A 12402-nucleotide genomic window follows, 5' to 3' on the forward strand; every position below is an offset into this window, starting at 1 on the left:
AGATGAAAATGGAAGGACACATTTGCAGGAAGCTGACAGGAATATCTATTTATATGTAGGGAGATTCTTAAAGAGGTGAGACAGGCACCTCCCATGTACCAGGATTAAGAGGCTGCACCAGATCCATCAATATTACCACTTATCCCCACCCCCAAACACACACACACACAGTCCTGGTTTCCACCACTTCAGTGATGGTAGTGGTAAAGCTGGAAGAGAAACTAAAAGGGTGTTATTAACAGCAAGTCCCAACACCAACCCAACCTCCACACCGGTGTTTTGGGCTAACCGGTGATTTGTCTATTCCCAAACGTGCCTGCACCCATACCCACCTCCCTACGCTGGGGTAGGGGCGCGGAGTTTCTTCACATATTCCCCCAGCCACAGTGGGGACTGTCAGGCCCAACTCGACCCTCCCAGGAATGGGGTGTGGCCAGGAATGAAGTTCAGATAGGATCACAAGGCTTTGTTTTGCTTCCTCTCTCCTGTTTTCTACTCTTCTGCTATTTGCCTCCCAGGAAAGTACAAGGTTCACACCGAGTTTGTTTGCCTTCCCCTAGCTCTGGGGGGCAGAGGGACTCCAGTCTAGTCTCAGCCCAGGGGGCTCTGAGCTCTAAAGGGAATTACAGTCCCCCGTCCTCTTCCTCATCCCTCTGCACCCCACACATGCTGCCAAAAAGTTGATTAGATGAACTGCATTTCTTCACCAGTGAGAATGGATTTGATTTGGCGTCGTAATCCTTTGCTTCAGCAACTTTGTTTGGGTTCCCCTCCCCTTCCCCATCCCCAAAACCCTCTCTGACCAACCATATGTTCTGCCTTTAGAAATACTTATTAAAAAGAGAGGAAAGAGAAAAACGTGTAATGAGGTGAAAACTACTTTTGTACCACTTCAGCTGGAATCTGCTGGAGACTATCCTAAGGACATGCACACACTCCTTGCCGCACCCACTGACAGCTCCCAGCTCTGTGGCATTCTTGTGTTAAATGTGCAGTAACAGTGATTTCTGCCATACTGAAGAGGCAAAGCACCCTAGCTTTTTTCTAGAATTTCAAGTCACAGCTGCATTGAGTAACAGCCTATACTCAATGGCCACAGGGTAAGGGACCAAAGATCATTTCTGACAGTCCCATTTGCAGCTGCGCCCTGCATGTGGGGGAAGGGGTGGTGAAATAAGACATGCTGAAGAGTAAACAGAAATCGCTTAGTCAGCAACTGTAGCCTCCCCAAGAGGTGAATGTAAATAGCCTGGTACTGGGGGGGAGGGGCAGCCAGGCAGCACAGGGCCTTCCTCACATGCCAGCTCTGAGGGTTTGCAAGGCACTAACATTTGTGTTTTACTGGGAGGTATGGAAGGTGTCCCCTACATTGGAGTTGTGTGGTCTTAGCCCTAGAAAGACAAACTTGCTGACTCGGGGCAGAATTAATATCAATTGAATTTATTACAAGTTACTAAGCTCCAAGGCACATTACAGTGTTCTGTTAACTACAGAAATGTATAAAGGACAAACAGAGCAGATTCTCCATGGCTAGCATTTCGCTCTACTGTTCAAAAGCATCCGTGCATCAATAAAGCAAAAACAAAACAACACGTGAAGAGCCAACACATTCAGGTCAGTAGAAACAAACCAAAACATTTTCCCCTCACCAACTTGCAACGAAAAACACCCCATCCCCCCCAACACCCCCCTTACCATTTTGCAAACAAAACAGGAAAACAAAACAGAACAAAATAAAGTGAAGACTTCAACACTTGGGGCTGTTTAGAAAGAAGCTTTCACCATTTTATAACATCATTTTTTTTTTTTTTTTTTTAGGCAGCAACACTGGCCTTGGCAAAAAAAAAAAAAAAAGTCTTTTTCTTTTGTGTTTTTCCTTTCAGAGGGTGCATAACATTTACAAAAGTACACACCAGCAGCAGTCGTTGCTAAGGGCTATTCTGTACCTAGGCAAACATTCTGCCACCAAATAAATGCTAACGAATATGATGCAAATGACCCAACCAATATTATACCGCTTAACACAAACCAGCTTATCCTTCAAATGAAGAAGTTACATACCTTTGTTTCAAAATATAGAAACATACCACGAAAATAATGTCTATACATAAGACTAACTTTTTGCAGTTTGTTATATTCACAATTCTACATCATGGGGGTGAGGGAAGGGAAGGTCCAGGTGGGTGGGGGAGGGGCCCTCTGGATTGGAGGGGAGCTGGTCTAGGGCAAAAGAGGTGGCTGCCCTGTGGTTCAAGGGTCTCTCTCCTTTTTCACTTTAACATCCCCAGCTAAGATAGTCGCGATTTCGCCCTGCATGAAGGCCCAAGGTACATTCGACCCGACTAGGGGGCATTTCTCTCCGCTGGGGCAATACACCTCGCCGGTGGCCCCCTGGGCCTTAATACTCTCTCTAGAGCAAGGGAAGCAGAATTTGTGGCTGGGGACGGATGGGCACTGAACGAAATGCGTGTCCTCCAAACGTTCGTGGCAAATGGTACAGCAGAGGGGTCCGCTGTTGGCCATGGGGGAATCCGGAATGTTTTGGGGGTGCACTTGGTCCATGCCCGGGTGGGCGTTAGGCGGCGGGGGCGCCACCTGTAAATTCAGGTCCCCGTTACGTGATGCCAACCGGCGCTGCCCTGGCACGGAAGCCGGCGACACCGGGCTGCTGCTGTTGCGCCGCGCGGACGCAGTGGTAGAGTGCACAGAACTGCCGTCCTTTGGCGAGTGCGCCGTGCCCAGAGTGTCTGCCACTGACATGAGGGCGGCCATGGGGGACGGGCCGTTCTGGGGAGCTGACTCGGGCGGTGTGGTCCGGTTGGAATGGGGTCCCAGGGGTGGGGGCGGCGGTGGCGGACCCCCTGCCGCGTGCCCCGGCGCTGCAAAGCCCCCGGCCGACATGGTAAGCTTCAGCGCCTCGCTCTGGTTCGCCATCCACTGCTGCCTCTGCTGTTCCTCGCCCAGCTTCAACGCGCCCTCGGCTGAGTCCGGAGGCTCGGGGGATGCCTTCCTCTTGCGCAGGCTGGCGGCTGCACCCCGGCCCGAGGGCGCGGCGGGCGGCAAGGCCCCAGTGCCCGGGGGTGCGCTAGGGGCGCGGCTTAGACTCACCAGCGCCGTGGGCAGCATGGGGCAGCTGGCGTCCAGGTAGGGCTGGGGCAGCATATCCGCGCCGGGCACGCCCTCCTTGAAGAAGCGCACGGCCTCGGGCAGCAGGTCCCCAAGCAGGCGCCAGTCCCCAGAGCCGTGCTTCTTCTCGTACTCCAGGTACTTGAAGCCGGAGGAGAGGCCCCGGCCGAAGTCCTTCATGCAGTCCTGGTACATCTGCTTGGCGACACCAGACGCGCTGGAGTACACGTTGCCCGAGCCCGTGGGATACTCGATGAACAGCTTCAGCTCGTAGTCCATGCCGGGCTTGGAGACGGCGTCGAAAGCGAAGACGCGGCCCAGCAGCGAGTGGTCCTTCTTGAAACGCACCTCGTAGGGCGTGCAGCCAGCCAACGTGAGCAGCGTGTCGCGGACCATCTTGGGCTTGTTGGCCCACTCCTCGGCGCGGTTGCGCAGGCTTTCGCTCAGCTCCGCCAGGGCCTCGGCGTTGCGCTGCTTCTCCTTCAGCTCGCGCTCCTGGTCGGTGCTCGACACCGAGCCGGGCCTCTTGCCACCAGCACCCACGCCCACCTCTGCCACAGACGACGAGGTCGAAGACGCCGCCGAGGACGACGCGGCCGATACACCCGGGGCGCCCCCGAGACAAGCGGGGCCCCCGGGAGCCCCTGGGGGCGCGGGCGTCGGAGGCCCACGGCTGCTCAGCCCGTGGGGCGGGGGTGGGGGCAGTACCGCGGTGCTGGCTGGGCCGTTAAGCAGCGTCTGCGGCAGCAGGTTGGGGGGCATGGTGAGCTGGGGTCCTCCACCACCCCCCGGGTTGGGCAGCCCAGTCACCAGCCCACCGTGCGTCCCACGCCGAGAGGCCACCGACGCCGCCGCTGAAGACGAGTTGGGGCTCTGACGGTTCAGCTCTGGGGGTCCCTCCTCCGGTGTTGGCTTGGGAAAGCCATTTGGGCCCCCCAGGCCGTTGGGCAGCCGCGCGGCGTGGCTGCTGCTTCCCAGGCTCACCGGCGGTGGCGGGTACTCGAAGCGGCTGCGCTGTTCCACGGCAGCGGCGGCTGCAGCGGCTGCGGCGGCGGCTGCGCTCAGGCCGTAGCGCTCCAGGCCGGACGGGGCCGCCAGCACCGCAGGCTTGCTGGAACCGTCAACGTGGTTGAGCTGCTGTTGTTGCTGCTGCTGCTGCTGCTGCTGCTGTTGCTGTGCGGCGGCCGCTGCCGCCGCCGCTGCCGCCGCTTCCTTAGCCGACAGGGCCACTGTCTTGACCCCGACGGGCGGCGGCGGCCCGGGTGAGCGGCCGTCCTGGAAGCAGCCATGTGCCCGCTTCAGCTGGCGCGCGGTCTCGATCACGAACTCGATGCGATCGGCGCCCTCGTAGTTGACGCAACCGCGGCATACGGGTTCCGAGAAGTCCCAGATCATGGCCCAGGGCATGCGGGGCAGGTCGCACAGGTAGCAAGATTGTCTCCGGGACGAGGACACCTGCGCCGCCGACATGATGCCGGCCCTGGGGAAGGTAGGCCCCCGCCCGGGCACTCTCTGCGGCGCCTTCTCCTCCGGGAGGACTGGCCGGCTGGGGAGGGAGTCCGGCTGCGGGGGAGGGAGAAGGGGGGGCGAGAAAGTTCTGCCCCAGGGGCTGGAGGGAGCGCGAGTCTCCACCGCCGGCGCAGCGCCTCTCCGCGGGGGCTCCACGAGTTCAGCCCGCTCCTCGCCCCCACCTCCTACTGCGGCTGTCTCGTCGGGAGAGGAGCTCAGGCGCCTTCTTCCTGGTGCCACGGACCCGGGCTGGAAGCTCCCGGACCGGGGGGAGGGGGCGAGGGTGCCGGGTCCTGGCTGTCGTTGCCTCTTGGCCCCCTCCCCGGAGTGACTGGTGCGTGGAAGCTGGAAAGGAGCTGTCTCTTCCTCTCCCCTGGGGGCCCCCTACGAGCTGCGTCCTCTCCCCGCCGGGCTCCCTGGGGCGAGGACTTAGAGGGTTCAGTGCCACCCGGTGCCCAGGTCCAATCTTGCTGAAGCCGCTGCTTCTCGGAAGGGCCGGGGGAGGGGGTGGCAGCCGAGAGAGGAGCTTCTCCTCTCCGCAGCGTCGGCCGTTCAGCTGGCGGCGGCTAGGTGTGCACGCCGGAGGGAGCCGCCGCGGCCGCCGCTTCCAGGACGCACGAGAGCAGAGGAGAGGAGCGCACGCACGCAGGCTCCCGCCGCCCCCAGGCCTGGCCCGCGCCCGGGCCGCCGCAGCTGGCGGCGCTCACGTTGGCTGCAGGGCGCTCGCGCGGCGCCTCGGCCCGGGTCGCATCCCTTCCCGCTCGCGCTCGCCCGGAATGTGGGGTTGTGATTGTTACTCTACGTTCCGGAGGCGCGTCTCGGCGCTCCTGCTCGGGCTGCGGCTCGCGCTGTTCCCGGCTTGGCCGCGCGGGATGCCGCCCGGGCGGAGCGCTGACGTCACCGCCATGCTCTGCACCAGTCCCCCCCCCCCCCCCCCCCGCCTTACACTTCCTCTGTCTGTGGAGCCCACTTGTTGCTCCGGAAAGGCGCATGCGCGGCAGGACGCCCAGATTCCTCCCAGTCGGCCCCTCCTCCGCGCCTCCGCCCTCCCCTCCCCCCTCACCGTGTGTGTACAACAGCTGAGGCCCGGCGAGCTAAGGCTGGAAGTCCAGGGCGGGGAGTGGAAATTAAACAGACGATGACCTTTCCTTTCTCTGCCTGCCTTTCCCAAGTAAAAACGCATTTAAGAACCACAAGCGTCGTTTCCGAGCCCTGCGCCCCACCCCCGGCAGTGAATTTAAATGTCCTGTTTAGGGATTTTTCATTGTGAATTTCATATAAGGTGTTACCCATTTCTTCTGCGATCAAACCTCACCCTCCTTCCCCCACCCCCCGCATGGATGTTACGTTCATTGCCACCACTGATGCCGAAGCACCTGCAAAATTAGCTGTTTTCCATTCTAACAGAAATTGCCTTTCGATCTGTTTTTGTGCCCTGGTCGGAGCTAAATGAATGCAGGGTGAACTACCCCTGCCTCCCACCAGCCGCACTCCAAAAATTCTGGCTGAACGTCTAAAGAAGATATGAGCACCCGGAGGCCTTTCAGGAAAACAGTCAACTGGCTGCGCACAGCTGCAGTTGAGGGCAGGGAGGGGGAGGTGCTGGAGAGGCCAAACAGGTGAGTGGTTTTTCTGGGGTTGATAAAAGAGGATGGGGACAGCATTTAATAATACTCGTGTATTTCTGTAAAGCACAGCCGCAGTTTTCAAAGTTTTCTCACATAATGTGATTTCATTCCATAGTGCCCCAGAAGGCTGAGCAAGGCCATGGTTTCTTTCCCTTACAAGATCACTGCTCATCATTATTGTGTATTGCAGACAGATGTGTTGATCATAGCTCTAGTTCGGTATTTCAACCGATTCTTCTAATTTGGGGGTCTACTTTTTTTATTTCATGAAAATTGGAATAATTCCAGGGAAGACTGGAGGAAGGGAGGCAATATAATGGGATGTCAGGTTCTGGAGGCTGGCCCACAGTGTTTGAATTTCCTCTCCCGTCACCTACAGGCTTTGCAACTTTGAGCTGGTTACTTACAAAACCTGTCTTCCATCTCTAAAATGGAATAATAGCTCCCAACTTAGAGTTGTTTGAGATTTCAATTTGTTTCTTGTCATAATAGGAGGTAGCTCTTACTAAGACTGTGGGCCAGACACTATGCGAGGTGGTTTGCTTGCATCACCCTTAATATTATCTACATTATTAAGAGTATATTATCTGTATTATTAAGCCCTTAATATTATCTACAAGGTAGATTCTATTAACTCCATTTTACAGATGAGAAAAGTAAAGAGGTTAAATAACTCTCTCACAGCCTTTAGAGATGGAGCTGGAATCTGAATCCAGTAACTCTGATTTGAGAGGTGGCTTTGACAAGTTTAGGCTCCCAGAGGTGGTTTGGGGTGCTCAAAATTTCCATTAGCCCCCCCCCATGCTTTGTTATATGCAATCTTATGTAAAGTGCTATGCAAATATACCTTCATAAACAACACCCAGCCTCCCCTTCCAAACTGATTGTGCCACTGAGTTCTATATACAGAAGTTGCGGATCTGCCACTGCCACAGACTTTAACATAAATACACCATACAGTATGTAGAGCACAGTGTCAGACTCACAGAAAGCCATCAGTAAGTGTTGGTTATTATTAGTATTGATATTAATGTTGGTACTATTGCTGGTTAACCTCTCAAAGTACTTTGTAAACTGCATAAAATGTAAGGATCATTATTCTTATCACTACCATCACTACTAATTGTAATAAAGTTCAGTTGAAACAAGAAATACTTATTTTTATTTTGACACTTGACCTCCAGATCCTATTTCTCTATCCAACACTCCCCAGCATCCCAATCTCCCACTCATTCTGAGGCCCCTAGTGAAAGGAAATGGGGGTTAGTTTTTAAGAATAGGGAGAAAGGGGGAAGGAAGAGCCCTAGGGAGCCCCTCTTTCATCTCAAAGCAGCCAGATTTGTTTTTGCAAAACAGTGAGCTCACTGTGCACTCCAGAGCAATAATAAACTTTCCCTGGCCGGCTGGCTGGCTCGGTGCAGTGATTCCTCTGCAAAGAGCTGCTCCGGGAGCATTGCCTCACCCTCCCAGACTTCAGCCCTCCCCACACCAGAGCTACCCTGGAGTGAGTCAAAACATAGGGCTGGGAGATGGCTTGACATCCTCGCTGCTGGCCTGGGCTCCTTAGTTTTGGCTTGGCTGGTTAACCCATTTCTTTGCATTAATATTTATTCAGCCCTTCCTTTTATTAAACCAAAAATATTGGGGAAATAGCAACAGCCACAACCCTCTAGCCAGGCTGCTAAAGAAAGCACGTTGTATTCTATGTCACAGTGTTATGTTTGGTATGCACACACATATGTCTCCATCTCCCTGTCTGTCTCTGTCTTCACTGTTCCTAAAGGAGATATATACATATATATATATACACACATACCTGCCAGGGTGTCTTAAGATACACTGAGTTAGAAATCAACCTGCATTTAAACAGACTTCCAGTACACTCTCATAATTCTTTTATTTCAAAAGCACAACTCTCTCCATATCCTCCCCCCCTTAAAGAATCGTTTATGTTGATAAATTGCTCCTTAACCGTTTGAGCCCTGTTTGGGGATGTGTCAGAGATTGTGAGAGGCAAAAACTCCAGTGTTTTGGAGTGTGATTTTCCCCCGAAGAAAAACCTCATGCGACAATACTGTGACCACAGTGGGTGGGAAGAAACTGAGGGGGGGGTAGCGGGGAGGGCGCGCTCAACTTAAGACACCAGGTGTAGGGAACTCTGGGGAAGGGGAGTGGGGGGAAGGGAGTCTGAGAGACTAGCAGAGCCTGGCACGAAACGCCCACACTGCCTTCCCAAAGTTCCTTCCTACTGTCACTGTCTCCCCACAGCTTGCTATCCGAGCTGGTACCCTCAGATACCTTTTTGCTGCACTCTAAACTGGAGCAAAAGGTCAGCTTTCCACTTAGCCTTTCTGGAGCGCCACAGCCCAACATTAGGGGTGAGAAGGTCGCAAGGCACCTACGCACTTCGAAGCTCTCCGCAGTCTCCCTCCCGTCCCTGCCCCCGCTGCCGTTCTGAGGCAGAGACGGGCCGGGGGTGCTCTTGGCCTGGCATCCCTGCAGCCGACTGGCTCAGCCTTCGAGGAGGAGGCCCCGGCTGAACCTCGCGTCACCCCGCTGCAGCGCGCGCCGCCAAGCGCTTTGGCAAGAGAAAGGCCTTTTTTGGTAACACTCAGCACCGCGGTAAGCAGGACCCGGTTCTTCGGCCTGCAAGAGCTGCCTCGGAGTAGGTGAAAACAAACGCCTGGCTTGGGCCGTCCTTTGGCTCTGCCAGACCCCGGACCCTCGCGTGCCAGGAACCCCAGGGGTGCGGCCTGAGCCCTGGGCCTGCAGAAACGCGCAAAGGGGCTGTGGAGGGAGGGGAATCGAGACAGCGAGGTGATTTACACATTGACTCCCCAGGCTGGTTCCGTGGCGGAAGTATTTGCCTTTCCCTAAAGGATTAATCATGATATTTAAAAAAAAAAAAAGTATTAACTTAGGCCAGGGCATCGAGTTACGCAAGAGCCACTCCAGCGTGAAGTCCCAGAACAACGCGATTCGCTGAGAAGCCCCGCGGAGGGAGCCTGCGCCGCCCGCCAGGACCTGCCCAGCCTGGGGCGCGCGGGCGGCCGGGCGCACTGTGCAAAATGGGTGGGAGGAAAAGGAGGGCCGGCGTAGTGGTTGGTGCTGGCCCAGTGGCTGCACAAGCGATCAGATCTCTGACTGCTTTCTTCCTGGAGGGGCGGGGAACGGGGAGAGAAAGAACGGCTGGGGGAGTCGCGTCTGGTTCCTGCCTCCTCCTCCCGGCTTCCTCTCCTTGCCAGCGTGCCAGGGCAGCGGGGAGCCCAGCGCTGTCCTCAGCAAAAGCTGGTGTGTTTTTTTAGGTCCAAAAATAAAGGAACCCTGGAATGAGCCGCCCAAGGACCAGGCCTAGAGGAAAAAAAGAGGCAAGCACCACAAGAGTGCTATTCACTGACCCGGTTGGGTTAAAACAAATACCCACACCCCAAGGAGGGAGATGGCGAGGAAGGAAGCCTCTTTGGACGGCGAGAGTAAGCAGAGAGCCTGGCGGGGTGGCCGACAGGGCCACAGGTGCGCATACTCCCGGACCCTCCACGCAACCCCGCGCGCGCCCGGGCGCCTGGGCCTCCGCAGGGAGCAGGAGTGCCAGCCGGTTCCCACCCGCCTGCACCGAGCTGGGGATTTCCACCATTCGGCTACGGAGACCCGTTGCCGCCGGCGCTTTCCTGCCGGGGCTGCCGGAAGGCGGGGCCTCAGGGTGGGAAGCCCCTCCCTGCGGCCTCGCCGTCCCTGGGTCAAGTCTGGTACAGCCAGGCAGCCATCCGTGCTATCCCTGGTTGGGGTGGATGGGCCAGGACCTTAAAATATTTTGACTTGTCTGAGCTGGCTAGTTGAACCCGAACCTCAGGAGAGTGGGAGGAAGGGAGGGCGCTAATGCATTGGGTACATACTCACAATATGTTGTTCATCTTGGACTTGGCTGACCCTGAATGGTTCTGTGACCTTGAGCAAATCACTCCAACTTCGATTTCATCTATAAAATGGGAATAATTACACTGCCTCCTTTGCCTGCCTCACTGATGTGTGTGGAAGGCACAATATTATAACATGCTTAACAAAATGTAAGAGATTATTAATATAATGACCGACATTTGTCTAGGGCTCTGAAGTGCGCTCCCAGACATTATCTCACTAATCTCCACTCCAACCCTGTGAGGTAGGTGTTACTTTCATTAGCCTCCTGTATAGGTGAGGAAAGCCGGTCCAGAGGTGGTCCTGAATTACTGGAAGCCAGGTTCTCTGGCTGTAAGCCTGGCATTCCTTCCTTCACTTCACTGGTTGCTAACATTTTGGGGGTATCAGATGCTTCTAAGAAACTGCAAGAAAGTAAAATCCCTCTCTTCACAGGAGTTACAGGTTAAACTGTCCCAGTAGAGACAAGGTCATGCATAAGCAAAGTAGGGTAGTCATGCTGCCCTGGCATCCCCTGATACCTTTCTGTCTCTTCCTGGGTTTTCTATGCTTTGGTCCTAAGCAGAGGGTATAGAGGAAATTCTGAAGCTCTGGAATTCACTGAAGTATTTAGGAACTTACTGTCCTCTTACCAAGGACAGCTGCATTTTAAATGTACATACCTGAGGAAGACCCCAGGCTGAATGATGAAGGGGACGGAGGAAAATGAAAGAGGCTGCATTTTATGGTGGAAAAAGCCGCTTTCCAGACCCAAAAATCTTATTACACAAATAACAACCCCTTGTTCTCATCTAATTCAGGTCATACTCACTGTGTGGACACCCACCCAATATATATCGTGCTGTCCTTGGGCTGGGGCCACTTGATGACAATGGCAGGCTGCTGCCCTCAAAGGACTTCTGTCCTAGGAGAGGTATATAGCCCTGACAATCAAACCTGGCATCACTGGAGCTAGAAAGCCAGAGAACAAGGTGGCCCTCCAACCCTGACCCATCTAGAGGACTACCATGCTTTAACCAGAACTCTCTTTCTGGCCAGACCCAGAGGATCTAAGCTTGATGGGTCCCTGGTGGGTGTGAAGTTGTTTTCATTCCTTATATTTTATTTCAAAGCTGATACCTGGCTCCCAGATTTCCTGGTGGGCTTCCATTCCCCAACTCTTTATTTTAACTTGTCCCTTCCATTTGCCATTCATTCACTGATTCAACTATTTATTTAGAGAGCACTTTCTATCTCAGTGCTGGGGATCTAAGGATAAATTAAGCCAGACTGGCTCCAACCCAGAATCTAGAAGCTTCCATCTCCTCCTAGGTGTCCTAGTTTTCTGATGTATTAGCCCAAAAGTCATGAGAGGCAGCGTGTGCTCAACACTCTCACCAGCCACATGATGGACTTAGAACAACAATCTTTATTCTCTCTGGGCCTCCGTTTCCTTACCTGTCAAATGCTGACATTAAAACCTGTTCTCTCAACTTGGGGGGCTTACTGTGAAATTGTGTATGTTAATACCTAGGGCGGGAGGTAGAAAGGAGAGCCACTGTCATGAATCTCTTTTCTAGCACTAAGCCCTTCTAGGTAAAATAGGTGGAAAGCAGGGCCTGAAGTTAAGCCTTGACCACTCTCTTCATCTTGCCCTTGGAGGGTTTCCTCCTGGGGTGGCCAGCCTAGCATCTCTGTTCTTCTGTGCTGACAACAGATAAGCAGTGCTGGAACAAAACAATAGCAAGGTTAGGCTGTTTTCTTCTCATCTCTCCTGGAGAGACAAAGATTTCCCCTCCTCAAATCCCTGGTGGTGGTAGTGAAGCTGAGAGCAGTTGGATTTATTTGGGGCTTTTACTTTTTTGTTTTGGCCAATTTGGAAAGAAAAGAGGCAATGACCTCTTCTTTAAAAAACAAAACTAGGCAGGAAGTGTGCTGGGCCTGAGTGGCAAGGACTAAGGGTGTAATTACAGGTTTTTGTTCAGCATTTTCATGTAATTAAATCCAAAGGAAAGCGAGCCTGGCCGAGGCCTCTTGGATGCAGGGCAGACAGAGCTGTGTGTGCGTGTGTTTGGGTGTGTGTGTGTGTGAGTTGGAGTGGGGATGAGAGGCAGGAGGTGAAAAATGGATTTCCTTTTCAGACTGAGAAGAAGCGGGGCTTCTTGCCTTTATTCATATTTTTACATTCCTTTTCCAAAAAGTGGCCTATTATTCATCTTTTATTCTGTACCACTGCTCTCCTTGG

The 12402-nt window shown here is 54.2% G+C and overlaps 1 protein-coding gene and 1 pseudogene across 1 annotated transcript; one reads left to right on the forward strand and one right to left on the reverse strand.

The window, feature by feature from the left end:
- Positions 1–1764: 1764 nt before the first annotated feature.
- IRF2BPL (interferon regulatory factor 2 binding protein like) lies at positions 1765–5411 on the reverse strand. Its single transcript, XM_063090369.1, has one exon. It carries the CDS (start codon positions 4594–4596, stop codon positions 2251–2253), a length of 2346 nt encoding a protein of 781 aa, XP_062946439.1. The 5' UTR covers positions 4597–5411; the 3' UTR covers positions 1765–2250.
- Positions 5412–9702: 4291 nt separating this feature from the next.
- Positions 9703–12402, forward strand: part of LOC134372782 (large ribosomal subunit protein uL13-like) — a 45093-nt pseudogene continuing 42393 nt past the window's right edge.

Source organism: Cynocephalus volans, chromosome 3 (assembly GCF_027409185.1).
Source record: "Cynocephalus volans isolate mCynVol1 chromosome 3, mCynVol1.pri, whole genome shotgun sequence".
Classification (NCBI taxonomy): domain Eukaryota; kingdom Metazoa; phylum Chordata; class Mammalia; order Dermoptera; family Cynocephalidae; genus Cynocephalus; species Cynocephalus volans.